Here is a 16,675-nt window from a genome sequence, read left to right as displayed (position 1 = left end):
CAGATCCGCACAATCTGAATCAAGAAAATAACAAGGAAGCACAGTTCCAAACTCGTAAACCCCATGGGGCTCTGCCATAAAACCTTCTATAGAGATGTTTCTACCGCCAGTGTGTGCTCAGGACTCCTGAGGAGGATAACTCCAGCTGAAGATGAAATCACAGGCAAGCACTGCAACACTCTTCATCATCAAGAAAACTTGAAAATAAACTAAATGCCCTTGAATAGCGGAGCTGATGAATAAAATAAGGTATATTCATACGATAAAATACATTCAGTGTTAAAAGGATTGCACTAAATCAACACAGATAGGGCACAGATATATAAAATTCAACGTAAAAGAGCAAACAAGACTAATACACAAAATCTGTAGTTCTTATCTCTTTTTAAATGGAAGCATAAAAACTATATATATATGTATATGTAAAATATATGCATATATAATACATGCATATAATACATATGGACATTACATATGCATATGAAAGTATGAAATAATACACACTAAATTAATTATAGTGGTTTTTCTTAGGAGAGGAGAGAGTAATGTGATTAGACATGAAGAGCAAAGCAAACTAAAACTACATCTGTAACATTTTAGTATAAATAAACAGTGTTGACAATTGTTGATTCTTCCTGATGGGTACCTAGGTGTTTGTTCCCTGTATTCTTTTATAAATTTTTTAATTTTTCTCAAAACTATAAAACATACCACTTGTATAAGAACTGGAGACAGCCTCTGTCCTCCTGAACTGCCACTTGAAAACAATTTGCTGTAACTGATCAATACAACACGGTTTATGGCACATGAACAAACACAGACAAGGAAAACTTGAAGCCTTGCTCTGGAGAAAATGACTGGTCATGGGATTTTGCCTGTAAACTGACCCATGCTTCCAAAGCCTGACACATTCTGGCCGTGACCACACTTGTCGACAGGACTTTGAAATGGCCATTCTGGCACTGCTCTGAGGGTGAATCAAGGCAATCCTGAAGGAGGAAGGAGGACCCCTCTCCCGGTCCACCGCGCTCTCTCCACTCACTGTCACCAAGGAGCTGCCGACCGGAGCCCACCCAGCGACCCAGGAGGGGCACAGAGTCAGCCCTGCCCTTCACACGCCCTGTAGGGAGCAGAGGGTCTGCGGGCGGAGCCCTCTCCCCCCGGGCTCTTGCTCTTGGCCGCGAGGAGCCTCCCCTTCCTTTGAGGCCCTGGCGGTGGTGTGTGTCCTCCCACGCCAGGCCTAGGACCTCTTTCTCACCTGAATCCCTGATCCAGCTGTTGGGCTAATTCTGCACAAGTAAACATGTTGCTGTCACACGTGAGACCAGAACGTACCTCCCCCCCGAGAGAAGGTCTCTCTACAAGGATGGCGCGGAGGCCTCTCACCTGCTCTTTCATTTCCATGTAGACCTTCTCCGAGTTCAGCTCTACCTGCCGCTTGAACTCCTCCAGTGCAGCATCTGCCTGCTGTGCCTGCAGCCTCTGAGCCTCAGTCACACGGGCGAGCTGCCCCTCTTTTTCCCTAGAAAAGTTCAGACAAGCCGCAGAGTTAAAACATAAAATAAAAGAACTTGGCTTGGATCAAAGCACAAAATTTAACCCTCTCTAAAATAAAATTCAGATTTCCATTTTTTGATCCAAATTCTATAAAACTTCCCTTTAAAAAACTGACAATAACATGATTTGCCTCAGGAAAAAAAGGATATAAACCCGTAATATGTGTTCTGATGAGGACACAACTACTTCTGATGACTTCCCTAAGAACGAAACTGTTTACAGCCAGGTGCCTCCATCACCCAACGAACGGATAAGCAAAATGCGTCCATCCTTGCAATGGAATATTATTCAGCCTCAAAAAAGGAATGAAGCTCTGATGCACCCTACAACACGGACAAACCTCGAAAACAGTGTGAAAGGGAAAGGGCCAGACACGAGGTCACATATTGTGTGATCCTATTTAGGGGAAATATCCAGAATAGGTAAACCCATAGAGACAGAAGATGCAGATTAGTGGTCGCCTGGGCCGATGGGACGGGGGGATGGGGAGTGACTGCTCATGCATAGGGGGTTTGGGAGGGGGTTGGTGATGAAAATGTTCTGGAATTAGAGAGGAGTGATGGTCACACATCCTCGTGGATATACTAAAATCTGCTAAACTGTACACTTTGAAAGGATGAATTTAATAGCATGTGAATTATATCTCAATTAAAAAAAAAACAATGTGCCATAAGAATACCTCTAACATGCACATCTGGCAGAAGCTAACCTGCAGGGTGACAGGTGCAACAGAGCGATGTGACCGCCTGAAATTATTCTGCTGCTCTCTAGTAAGCAGACTTGCCTAAAAGAACCGATAACTATCTCGTTTCTTTATACCTTGAACTAAAATTAAATAGTCAAAAGGGTCCAACAAAAGAAGAGAAATCTCTGCATGTTGCTAGAAGAAAGAAATAAAGGCTTTAGGTTATAAGTACACGAAAGTTACTACTGACTTCTATTGAGTTCTACCTAGGTACTAGGCACTGTGCAAACTAGTTTAATATGTCTTCTCTCCTTCATTCTCACAGTCAACTTGTATAAGACTATTTTTATATCCCTAGTTTTACAGAACAGGAAACTGGGGCTTAGAGAATATTTCCAAGGCTACACATCACTAATAGTCAAGGCAGGACTCGAGTCCCGGCCGTCTGCTTCTAGAGCTCCTGCTGTTGACTACTCTGCTGTGCTGCTTTCCTGATTTTCAGATGCCATATGCTATGGTCTGAACGTGTCTCCCCAAAATGAGATTAGTGCCCTTATAAAAGGTACCATGTTGGGTACCACCGCCTAGATATAGGTTGGCAAATGTGATGGAGAGTTGTTACAAACGTTTGAGGGACATCTGTTCTGACCAATGGACCCAACTGACCGGAAGAAGTTGCCTAGAATGCTCTATTCAAAGGACCGTGAGGCTGGAGAAGAGGCAAAGGCCGCTGCGGTCGATGCGAATGTCCCCACGAGGGGTTGAGGTTAGGAGGCGCAAGAGCTACTTCTCTGCCACACACTCCATGACTAGTTCATCCCATGTTGCTCTTTAATTTCTGAGGCCCTCCTAAACACACTTGGGAAGACGATTCCACAATTAGGATTACAAGTTTTCAAAGGTTTACCTTTGCTTGCTCAGTCTGTCTATAAATAGAAAAGAAAGTACATTGGACAATATTTGAAAACTTTAAAAATTTATAAATCGTATAATTTAAAATTACGTATCATTAATTAGCCAGGAGAAAAGTCTGCTAACACAATTTATAAAAACATATGACGTATGGCTGAAATATCAACTTTTTATATAAATGTTGAAAGTCAGTTGTTTTACATTTTTTGTCCAGTAATTCACCTGAGCTACTTAGTTACTGTAAATACTTTCAATTTAATAGGACAAATATTTTCTCTATATTACCTCATTCTTACCTACCAAGTTTAGTTCATTTACTTTATAATTGACTTATGACTACATAAATCAAAGTCATAAGCTTTACCCATGATCAGCTATATATTGAGACCATATTAAAAATACTGTTTGTTAAAATATAACCTAGTGCAATGAGGCACATTGCTTTTGACTGATCATTTCTAGCCTGACTTACAAATAGCAAATATTGTTTTATATTAAATAGCAGACACAAGGAAATGACCAAAACCTTCCAATTCATTTTAAGTCCCACCACACCTACAAAGCTAATTTAGTGGTAAAGCTAAATACCAAAGAGTGGTGAAGGCACCACTCAATGTATCAATGTTTCTGTCCAGTTAAACTGTGAAAATACATTGAGCTCCACTAATATTTAGAAATCTTCTGTCTTAATATAAATAAAATATGTCTTATTTTAAATAAAGAGATGATATTCATTTTAATGAGGGATCCATTTTAATTTCTATCAAAGTAATGAAATAGAAGTGGAAATTTTCAGCACTTGAAAAAGAGAAGGGTCTGCTCCTCACTAATGTAAGAACAAGTACTTGCTTTTACCATGATTCCAAATAACATGTCCTGTAAGAAGCAAAAAAAAAAAAGTGACTTTGAAGATTATTTTTTTCCGTGGAACTAGTTGTGGGACCGAGTATACATGTATCACTGAAAGGCCTTAAAGCTGGGCCTCCATGAGGATAAAAAGGTGGGAAGAAAATCTGCTTTTTAATTCTGATTTATTTATAAAATGCAGTAAATTTTCCTCGTCTGAGTATATAAAGCATAAAGAACAAAAGAAGCTGCATTCTTATACAACCACAAGCCAGTTCAGATTAAAGGATGTTCTGAAGTACATGATTATTCCAAACACGCAATAAAATGCAGGAGACTAATGGACTACGATTTAGTATTTCTTGAGCTTGAAAAGCTAACATTTATATGTACAGGCCAACCTTAATTTGAAAATCTTCCCTTTGCACATTTCTGCACCAGCACTTTTGATAATGATGGCAGGGATCCAACACATATTTACAAGGCTTCACGTTACAGTAGACTTCATTTGCTGCCAGCTTGGCATCTCCACTGGAAACTCCAAGAAAAACAAAACAAAACAAAAAACTTCAAACACGTCTGAAAAACAGCTAGAAGAGTCTCCACTCCCTTTCCAGCTGGGCTGGAAGACAAGACTTTCAAGCAGCTATATCATCTATATTCATGGCTGCTATTGGTACTTAAGTTGATTAAAGTGAGTCAGTCAAAAACATTAAGATACAACTATGACTTTAAAGGCACTAAAAATAATACCTTCACTAAGCATGATAAATAAATAGACTTCTTTTGCCTCTTCTTCACGTGACTGCTAAGACTAATGGTCTCTGCTAAATTCTTGCTAAAAACGGTAAACACTGTGGACACATCTAAACATTTAGATACTTCAAGAGTTAGAAAGGAATACCAGTAAAATTGGAAATTAACAGTGGTCTTAATATCAAAAAAATGACAATATTCCTCAAATTGATGAACAGATTCAACACAATCCCTGTCAAAATCCCAGATGGCATGTTGCTGAAATTGACAAGTTGATCCTAAAATTCACATGGAAATGCAAAGTACCCAGAATAGGCAAACCAATCTTGAAAAAAAACGAAGTTGAAGGACTCACATTTCTTGATTTCAAAACTTACTACAAAGTTAGGGTAATCAAAACAGTGTGCTACCGGCATAAAGATTGACATATATAGAATAGGATTAAGATTCCAGAGATAAATCCTTACATTGATAATCAGTAGATTTTCAGCAAGGATGCCAAGACAATTCAATGGGGGAATAAAATAGTCTTTACAACAAATGGTGCTGGGACAACTGGACATCCACGGGCAAAAGAGTGACGTTGAATTCCTTCATTACACAACACACAAAACGAACTCAAGATGGGTCACAGACCTCCATGTAAGAGTTAAAAACACAAAACTCTTAGAAAGAAAATATAGGAGTAAGTCTTTGTGACCTTGACCAAAGCAAAGCCTTCTTAGATATAACACCAAAAGCATAAACAAGAAAATGAAATATAGATAAATAGACTTCAGCAAGTTAAAAAACTTGCCCTGCTAGGGATATTATCAAAAAGTGAAAAGAAAACCCACAAAATGAAAGAAAATATTTGCAAATCATATATCTGAAAAGAGACTTGTATCAAGAATATATAAAGAACTCTCATAAATCGATAATAAAAAGATAAAGAACACAATTTAAAAACAGGCGGAATCAATATTGTTAAAATAGCCATACTATTGAAAGCAATCTACAGGTTTAGTGTGATCCCTATCATATTACCCGTGACATTTTGCACAGAACTAGAACAAACAATCCTAAAATTTATATGAAACCACAAAAGACCCAGAATTGCCAAAGCAATCCTGAGGAAAAAGAACAAAGCTGGGGGCACAACCCTCCCAGACTTCAGGCAATACTACAAAGCTACAGTAATCAAAACAGCATGGCACTGGCACAAAAACAGACATATGGATCAACGGAACAGAATAGAGAGCCCAGAAATAAACCCACATACCTACAGTCAATTAATCTATGACAAAAGAGGCAAAAATATATAATAGAGAAAAGACAGTCTCTTCAGCAAGTGGTGCTGGGAAAGCTGGACAGTTGCATGCAAATCAATGAAGTTAGAACACACCCTCACACCATATACAAAAATAAAGTCAAAATGGCTTAAAGACTTAAATATAAGACATGACACCATAAAACTCCTAGAAGAGAACATAGGCAAAACATTCTCTGACATAAATCGTATCAGTATTTTCTTAGGTCAATCTCCCAAGGCAACAGAAATAAAAGCAAAAATAAACAAATGGGACCTAATCAAACTTATAAGCTTTTGCACAGCAAAGAAAACCATAAACAAAATGAAAAGACAACCTACATACTGGGAGAAAATATTTGCAAACTATACAACTGACGGACAAGGGCCTAATTTCCAAAATATGCAAACAGTTCATACAACTCAATAACAAAAAGCAAACAACCCAATAAAAAGATGAGCAGAAGACCTAAATAGACATTTCTCCAAAGAAGACATACAGATGGTCAATAAGCACATGAAAAGATGCTCAACATCACTAATTACTAGAGAAATGTAAATCAAAACTGCAATGAGGTACCACATCACACCGGTCAGAATGGCCACCATCAAAAAATCTACAAAAAATAAATGCTGGAGAGGGTGTGGAGAAAAGGGAACCCTCCTATACTGTTGGTGGGAATGTAAGTTGGTGCAGCCACTACGGAAAACAATGTGGACGTTCCTTTAAAAACTAAAAATAGAGGGGACTTCTCTGGTGGCACAGTGGTTAGGACTCCTCCTGCCAATGCAGGGACATGGGTTCAAGCCCTGGTCTGGGAGGATCCCACATGCCGCAGAGCAACTAAGCCCGTGCGCCACAACTGCTGAGCCTGTACTCTGGAACCCACAAGCCACAACTACTGAGCCTGCGAGCCACAACTACTGAAGCCTGCGTGTCTAGAGCCCATGCTCCACAACAAGACAGGCCACCACAATGGGAAGGTCACACACCGCAACGAAGGGTGGCCCCCACTTGCTGCAACTAGAGAAAGCCCACACACAGTGACGAAGACCCAAAGCAGCCTAAATAAATAAATAAATAAATAAATAAATAAATAAATTTATATAAAAAACTAAAAATAGAGCTACCATATCATCCAGCAATCCCACTCCCAGGCATGTAGCAGAAGAAAACTAATTCGAAAAGATACATGCACCCCAATGTTCATAGCAGCACTATGCACAACAGCCAAGACAAGGAAGCAACCTAAGTGTCCATCAACAAATGAATGGACAAAGAAGATGTGGTATATATATATATATATGCACAATGGAATATCACTCAGCCATAAAAAGAAGGAAATAATGCCATTTGCAGCAACATGGATGAACATGGAGATTATCATACTAAGTGAAGTCAGACAGAGAAAGACAAATACCATATGACATTGCTTACATGTGGAGTCCGAAAAAAAATACAAATGAAGTTATTTACAAAACAGACACAGACTCACAGACTTAGAAAACAAATTTATTGTTATCAAATGACAAAGGGGAAAGGGGGTGGGGTCGGGGGAATAAATTAGGAGTTTGGGATTAGCAGATATGAACTACTATATCTAAAATAGGTAAACAAGCAGGTCCTACTGTATAACACAGGGAACTATACTCAATATCCTGTAGTAAACCATAATGGAAAAAAATATGAAAAAGAGTATATACATATACACACACACATATATATATATCTGAGTCACTTTGCTGTACACCAGAAATTAACACAACATACTTCAATTAAAAATAATAATAAAAAGAAGATAAATAAAAATAGGTGAAGAATCCAAATAGATAACTTCTCCAAAGAAGATACACAATTAGCCAATAGGCACATGGAAGGACACTCAATATCACTGTTAAGAAAATGCAAATCAAAATCACAATGAGGTACTATTAAACAACCTCTAAGATGGCTATAATCAAAAGACAGATAATAACAAGTGTTATTGTTTTGTTTTGGTTTCCAATAACCCTGCTTGGGCTTTATTGAGCTTCTTAAATTAGCGTAATTTTGTATTTCATGAAAACTGGAAAATTTGGGGCCATTAATTATTCGAATATTTTTCTGCTCTATTACTCTCTTCCCTCTGCTTCTGTGACTCAAATTAAATATATTTCATACATTGTCATTGTCCTGCAAGTCTCTGCAGCTCATATTTCTTCTAATACATTTTTTCGTTGTCCCCAGATTGACTTTCTATTCATTTATCTTCATGTTCTTCTTGTAATCTCCATTCTGTTGTTATATTCAGTCTACATTTTAAATTTCAAATGTTGCATTTTCCACTGTTTTTCTATTGAGATTTCCTAGCTTTTCATTCATTACTACCAATTTTTCTTAAAGTTCTTTAAATAATTATAATAGCTACTTTAAATTTTTATCCACTAATTCTAGTATCTAATTTATCCTGGGGTGGTCTCCATTGATTGACTGCATTTTCTCTTGAGAATAAAAAGGCCATGTTATCCTACTGAAAATAAGTAGGTCATGTGTTATCCTGATTCTTCATATGTCAAGTAATTTTCGCTTATATCTTTATGAATGATACATAGTAAAGAGTCTGGATTCTGTTTTTTTCCTCTGAATAGTATTGATTGGTAATTTTAATTATTTGTTTATAGCAGGCAGTTAACTTGGCTGAATTCAAACTATAAATTCTGTCTCCCCTGTGGGATACAGAAGCTCATATATAAATTCAGCTTTTAGCTTACTTGGGCTATTTGAGTTTCAGGGGTCAGTCACAAATACGCACCAAGATCACATGAAGAATTTGGGCTCCCTTCTCTGGCTCTCTTATTTCCTGGGTGTCTCTCCATCTTAGTCTGCCAGTGGTTATAACCATCCATTCTTTCATCAGGTTCTTCAAGCACTAAGAGGACAAGTTATCTACCCAAATTCTAGCTGTCCCACATGGCATCAAATGCGGCCAGATAAATGCTACAAAAATGGGAAGCTCACCTTTACTTCTTCCAAGTGTGTACTGCCTTCCACTATCTCTTTGTGCCTATTCATTCTCCAGGGTCTTCAGGTAGTGGTATTTTATACCTTGTAAAGAGTTTATGTTTGTGAGAGGATCAGTCTGACTGGAGCTTTCTCGGCCATCATATGAACTGGAAGCTCCCTTCTTGGTTGTTTTGATGGGCAGATTACTATTCATTCTTTAGGGGCTCAAACGTCAGCTCTTCAGATAGCGTTGCTAGCTGCTTCTTTCATCCTTGTCAGTGCTTCTTATATCCTACTACTATAGCACTTTATATACACTATTACAGCTGTTAATTTATACATTTATCTTTTTCAGGGTAATCAGATCTCTTTGAGACCAGGGGAATGGAGAGTGTGAGGACAGAGCAGTGTCTTTCCCTTATTTATATCACATACCTTTAGCATATTACTTATATGGAATTATTGCATATTTGTTGGATAAATGTATATCGTCTAGATCAGGGATTCCCCAACCCCCGGGCCACAGACCGGTACTGGTCCACGGCCTATTGGGAACTGGGCCGCACGGCAGGAGGTGAGCAGCGGGCAAGCGAGCAAAGCTTCATCTGCCACTCCCCATCGCTCCCCATCGCTTGCATTACCACCTGAACCATTGTTTGCATTACCACCTGAACCATCCCCCCCCGGTCCGTGGAAAAAATGTCTTCCATGAAGCCGGTCCCTGGTGCCAAAAACGTTGGGGACCGCTGATCTAGACGGAACCAGAACAAAACCATGGAACAGAACCAAAACACTGACATTTCAGGCCAGACAATCCTTTGCTGTGGGGACATGTCCTGTGCACTGCGATACGCTTAGCAACATCCCTGGCCTCTCCTCTCTAGACACCACTGACAATATCCCTTCCCCAATTCTGACAACCCCAAAGTGCCTACAGACACTGCAAATGTCCCCTGGAGTAGCAAAATCACGCCTGATTGAGAACCACTGGGCCAGAAAGTATGGCCCCAGGGTCAAACTCCAGTCTTGAAGAACCGTATTTGGTTAAAGCATGATAGTTATGAATAAGAATGAAGAATCTTCTTCAACTATCCAAAAATCTCTTAAGAAGATATGGACTTCACCTAGGCAGTCCATAAATCCTTTGAAGTCAACTGGATTTGAATCATGATTCAAAAGAACTGATCCTGGCATCAACCTCCTAGCCAACATTCTCAGTAACTTAGTCATGTTCCAGGAGCTGAGGCAAGGGTCCTGGCAGCAAATTCTAAGAGCTACTCAGTGAAACACTGCAGAAAACTTAGACAAAGTGTAAGAAAAGGTTCTTATATTGGAGAAACTACAATCTGATTAGGGAAAGAGAAAAATGCAAGACAAAATCAAATGGTAGGGTAATATTATGTATATTTTGTGACAAATTGTAAATACTATAGGAATACAAAAAAGGGAAAGGGGCAGTGAGAGTCTATATAAAAAAACCAATGTCAGAAGATCAGAAGATTTGTGTGTAAAGTGAAAAATAAAGCAATATAGGTAAATGTAATGAAATATTTAAATAGTTTAAAGTTTCACATAAGAATTTTGTGCCAAACTAAGGTCTGCCTATAATATGGGTCTATTAATGAGTTAAAAGAACTCTACCTCAGCAAATAAAAAAGCGATTCAAATTTTTACGGTGAAATAAGAAAACCCTGAGACAATGATCCTTAAAGACAAAATGGCTTCAGTGTACAAAGAAGAAAAATTCCTTTAAAATCTTTAAACACTTTAAACTTCAATATAAACCCCAAATCTAATGCTTCCTTCTATGTTTCCTATATTTTAAAAAGTACTGATTAAAAGTTCCATATATAAATTATACATCATACTTGCAAAGCTACATATGTACCCACCAATTCATCCTACTTTACAGGCAGTAATATATCAGTAAATAATAAGGAAATACATGTTCATCCTATGAAATGACAAGGCCTAAATATTTTGAAATAGGTGCAGACCACTTCTTGTTACTATGGAGAGGAAAAAGGCAGTGTGAAGTCATTCAAGCAGAATGATAAGTAAACCAAAGCCAGATCAAAGGAATAAAGAAGAAAGGCTGAAATGTGAAGCTGAAATATTTATTTCCTTCAAAACATCATTCATGCCTTGTCCCTGGGCAGTTCAATATTTCAAAGTAGCTGGAAAATATTCTCACTTATGTTCATCACTGTGCACAAGTAGATCAAATTTTAAGTAGGCAAATTTTTTCTTTATTTACCAAATATAAATGTAATATTTATCACTGAGAGAAGTTTTTCTGCTTACCATAAATGATTTCTAAATTATGTGAAATATATTTTAAAGTCACAATAGATATTTTCTAGTACTTTTACTGAATGATGCTGCTACAAACTGTGATGTTTATAGTGTAACCATAATTTTTAATGTCCTTGCAAATGGTGAAAAAGAGTAAACATTGAGTGATTTCTATGCTTATTACAGTTTAGAGAAGTTCATATATTATTTCATTATTATAACTATAAAAATTATTTATTTTTTTCACAAATGAAAACAATGAAATTTAGAAGAGCTAAGTGATTTACCCAGGTTTATGTAGTAAATGACAGAATGAGAAGTTAAACCAGCCCATCTGACTTCAGAGTCAAAGTTGTTTTATTTCTTTAAATCTGTATGTACATACATATATATAATATATATATTTAATGAAATCACTGACTTAGTGAATTAACTGAAGTTACAACTAGGTCCTTACTATAATTTATTCCTACATAACATTAATATTTGCACATCAAATCACTTTTAGAACATTTGAAAGCTAAAATGTTCATCAAGCATTTACTTAACACCTGTATGCCAGGATCTGAGTTTGGTGCTAGAAATACAAAAATAATCAAGACACTGTCCCTGCTTTCAATATGGAAGGAAGATAGATTCTATACTGTTTTCAATGTGATAAAAACTACACAATGATATGAACACAATACTATGAACAAGACCAGAGGAATTCATTGTGGTATGGAGTAAAAAGCTTCATAGAGGGCGTGCCATTTTGGTAAGATCATCACTAAGAATGTTTAAAAGGTATTTCATATATATGTATATATAATATGTTAACTATATGTATGTGAAATGTGTATCTATTTGTAAAATATATTTGTATTTAATATTTATAAATTATCTTTTATTTTCCTCCTTACCATCATACTTCCATGAAAAAAGCAAATCCCCATCAGAAGATTTTTCTTTCAAGAGGAAGATGACTATGGTAGGGGCAAAAAATTTCTAAAGACAGGATTAAAGTTTTCTTTGAGATATAATAAAATATAGAACAATTTTTACTGATTATAAAACACTCTATTGATAAGTACATAAAAGTATGTTACCTGGATTTATCTTGGTTTTAAGATACCAGTCTATTTATAAACATATATCCATGTTTCACTGACCATTTCTTCCCACCTCATTCTAAACTCTTCCAAAGACTCCAGTGATGATCTTACATTTGTGTAATAATAAGTTCAGTCATCTGCTAGTCTGCTACCATGTGGTATTCATTAATTCATTTACCACTAATGTGTTAAGTACCCACTATGTGCCAGGCACCTTCTAGAGGTTGAGAAAATACCACTGGACTAATCACAACCAGTTCCTATGCTAAGGAAGCTTTCAGTCTAGCAGGGGAAAAGACCATGAATTAATACATCACTATTAATGAATATTCAATTCAATGAACAAAGGAGAAATATAGGGTATTAAGGGTTCATATAACAGGGAGAAAAAAAAACCTTACCTAGGAGTTAGGATATAAGAAAGTGATGTTCTAGTTAACTGAAGGATGAGAAGGACTGGGTAAAAGAAAATACAGGATAAGAGCGTTCCAGCATAAAGGATAATAAACGGAGAAGCTGTGAAAGGGAAAGACTGTTGTTAATTCAAGGAACAGAACAGGAGCCAACAGGACAAAAATACAGAGAACTGAGAAAAGGGCTTGTGATGATGCTGAGAATTACCTTCTCATACTGAAATTCTAGAGAGAGAATTTTTGTAGTTTCACAGAAAAACTACAATGTTTGAAAAATATAATGGATGAGACTAAAGGCAGATTATACATTGCTAAAGAAAAGATTAGTGAACTTAGAGACATAGGAATGGAAACTAACCAAAACAAAGCACAGAAAGGAAAATAGAATAATAAAAAAGAAACGAAGCATCAGTAACACCTTTCAGCAACCTAACATATGTGTACTTAGAGTTCCTAAAGGAAAAGAGAGAGATGGGAACAGAAAAATATTTGAAGAAATAATGGCCAAAAGCTTTTCAAATTTAGCTAAAATTATAAATTTACAGATCCAAGAACTCAAAGAACTTCAAGCACAAGAAAAATAAAGAAAACTACACCAAAGGCACACCATAATCAAATTGCCCCAAAACCAGTGACAAAGAAAAAAAAGAATCTTGAGAGCAGCTAGAAAAAATTAGAGGAACAAAAATAAGAATGGCAGCAGACTTCCTGGCAGAAACAATGTAATCAAGAGGACAGTGAAGCGACATCCTTAAATTACTGAAAGAAAAATCTTAAAATTCCATAGCCAGTGAAAATATTTTTCAAAAAAAAAGGTGAAATACTTTCCAGACATACAAATAAATGATGGAAGAATTCATAACAGGACACCTATAGTAAAAATAATAATAATAATAAAGGAAGTCCTCAAGCTGAAGGATGACATGAAACAGAAATATGGATATACACAAAGGTATGCATATTAAGACATTTTTTATATTATTTAAATATCTGTAAAAAATAATTCACTGTTTGAATAAAAATAATACAATGTAGTGTGTGGTTTATGACATGTAAGAGTAAAATGTATGACGAGAATAACACAAAGTCACAGGAGGAGAAATGGCAGTAAACAACTGTAAGATTCTTACATGTGAACTAGTATAATATCACTTGAGGGTAGACTGTGACAACTTTAAAATGTATACGCTAAATTCTAAAGCAGCCACTAAAATAACAAAGCCATTAGTTATAGCTAACAAGCCAATAAAAGAATGAAAGGATTCATTAAAAATATGCAACAATCCAAAAGAATGCAGAAAAAAATAAAAAGGGAAACTAATGGACATACAGGAAAAACAAATAGTAATATTCTATATTTAAAATTCACCATATCATTAGTCACATTAAATGTAAATGGTCTAAATATCTCAAATAAAAGGCAGTGATTGTCATACTGGTTGAAAAAGCAAGCGCAAACTACATGCTGCCAATAAAAAACACACTTAAAAATAAAGAGGCCAATAAACTAAAAGTATTAAAAGAATATACCATACCAACACTAATCAAAAGAAATCTGGAATGGCTATATTAATATCAGCCCAAGTAGATTTCAGAGCAAAGAATACTGCCAACAATAAAAAAGTCATTTCATAATAATTACCCAATAGACCAACAGGATACAAATCTTCTAAATACAAAAAATAAAAACTTATGGAACTGCAAGGATGAATAAAGACATGTAAAATTATAATTAAAGATCTCAATATTGCTCTCTATCACTAATTGATAGGAAAAGCAGACAGATAAGGATAAACAGGATTTGAACAACACTATCAACCAACATGATCTAATCGAATTCCACCCAGCCACAGCAGAATACATATTAATTTCAAGAGTGGAACACTTACCAAAATAGACTATATTCTGGAACATAAAACAATTCTCAAAAAATTTAAAAGGATTCAAGTCATGCAGTGCATACTCTCTGATCACAGTGGAATTAAATTTAAAAGCTATATAAGAAAGATTTCTAGGAAACCCCCAAATAACTGAAAACTAAATAACACTCTTCTGTCAAACCTATGAGTCAAAAAAAGAAATAAAACAAGAAGTTAGAAAATATTTTGAACTTAATGAAAATGAACATATATCAAAATTAAAGAGATGCTGCTAAAGCTGTACCTGAGGGAAATTTTATAGAATTGAACACCTGTATAGAAAAAATTTTAAATATACAGATTTCAAATCAATGGCATCAGCTTTCACCTTAACAAGTTAGAAAAAGAATAGAAAATTAAACACAAAATAAGTAGAAGAAAGAAAAGAACAATAATAATCAGAATAGAAGTCAATAAAATAGGAGCAGAAAACATTAGAAAAAAATCAGTGTAACCAAAAGCTGGTTCTTTGAGAAGACTAATAAAATTTATAAAACTGTAGCCAGACTGATTTGGAGAAAGAGACAATACAAATTAACAATATTACGAATGAGAGAGCTTACGTCACTACAGATTCTATACTCTTGTATTAAAAGGACAAGAAAGCAATGTCATGAAATAAACAGAAAAAAAATTCAATTCATACTTCCCAGCATATACAAAATTAACTTAATAAACAAGTCATATTCCTAAACGTAAAACCTAAAACTATAAAATTTCCAAAAGAAAACAGGAGAAAACCTTTGTGACCTGAAGTTAGGGAAAGAGTCCTTAGCTATGACACTAAAAGCACAATCCATAAAAGAACAAATAAATAAACTGGATTTCATCGAAATTGAAAACACCTGCTCTTTGAAAGAAACTATTAAAAGAATGAAAAGAAAAGTCACACACTGGGAGAAAATATTTGCAAATCTATCTGTTAAAGGACTTGTATCCAATATGTACAAAGAATTCTCAAAACTCAATAATAAGAAAATAATCAACCCAGTTAAAAAATAGACTAAAAATTTGAACACTCACCAAAGTAGATATACTTATGGCAAAAAAGGACATGAAAAGTTTTTTCAACATTAGTCATTAGAGAAATGCAAATTAAAACCACAAAGAGATAATTGTACATACCTTTTGGAACTGTGAAAATAAAAACACTGATCATATGGAGTTTTGGCAAGGATGTGGAGGAACTAGAGCTCTTATACACGCTGGGGAGGATGTAAAATAGAGAACAGTTTGGCAGTTTCTTAAAGAGTTAAACACCCACCTCCCACATGACCTAGACATTTGACTTTTAGGTTTTTATCCAAGAGAACAAAAAGCAAGGTCCACACAAATACTTGATACTGATGTTCAGAGAAGCTTTACCCGTAATAGCCCCCAAAGTGAAAACAGTGTGAATGTCCATCAGCAGATACATGGATCAACAAATTATGGTATATCCATACAATGGAATATTACTCAAAAATAAAAAAGAATGAACTACTGATATACAGTACAACATGGATGCATCTCATAATCACTAAGCCAAGGGAAACAAGTGAGACCAAAAAGTATACAAACAATATGCTTCCATTTACTTAAAATTCTAGAAATTAAAATATAGTGACGGGAGATTAGTGGTTGCCTGCATATGCAGAAGGAAGAAGGGTGGGCAGGAGAGATTACACAGGGGCAAGAGGAAACTTTGGAGAATAATTAATGCTCACATAGACATATTTTTTGTGTTGATAGTTTCACAAGTGTATACATATGTCAAAACATGAATGTACTGTATTTCAATTATAACTCAATAAAGCTGTTAAAATGGCCCTTAAATATATGAAAATATGTTTACTCTCCCTTATTATAAGAGAAATGCAAATTAAAACTATACTGAGAAACTATTTATCACCAATCAGATTTTCAAAAAATTTAAAATACAACCACA

The 16,675-nt window shown here is 35.7% G+C and overlaps 1 protein-coding gene across 1 annotated transcript in view; it reads right to left on the bottom strand.

Moving 5' to 3' along the window:
• Positions 1 to 16,675, bottom strand: part of CEP112 (centrosomal protein 112) — a 437,864-nt gene that overhangs the window by 253,261 nt on the left and 167,928 nt on the right. The window contains exon 18 of the mRNA XM_036835732.1: positions 1,387 to 1,522. Within this exon, the coding sequence (XP_036691627.1) occupies positions 1,387 to 1,522 (136 nt within the window). The remainder of the gene's footprint in view (positions 1 to 1,386; positions 1,523 to 16,675) is intronic.

The sequence above is a fragment of the Balaenoptera musculus genome, chromosome 20 (genome assembly GCF_009873245.2).
Source record: "Balaenoptera musculus isolate JJ_BM4_2016_0621 chromosome 20, mBalMus1.pri.v3, whole genome shotgun sequence".
Taxonomy (NCBI): Eukaryota; Metazoa; Chordata; class Mammalia; order Artiodactyla; family Balaenopteridae; genus Balaenoptera; species Balaenoptera musculus.
The sequence above is the reverse complement of the archived record's forward strand: the minus strand, read 5'-3'. Positions and strand labels throughout refer to the sequence as shown.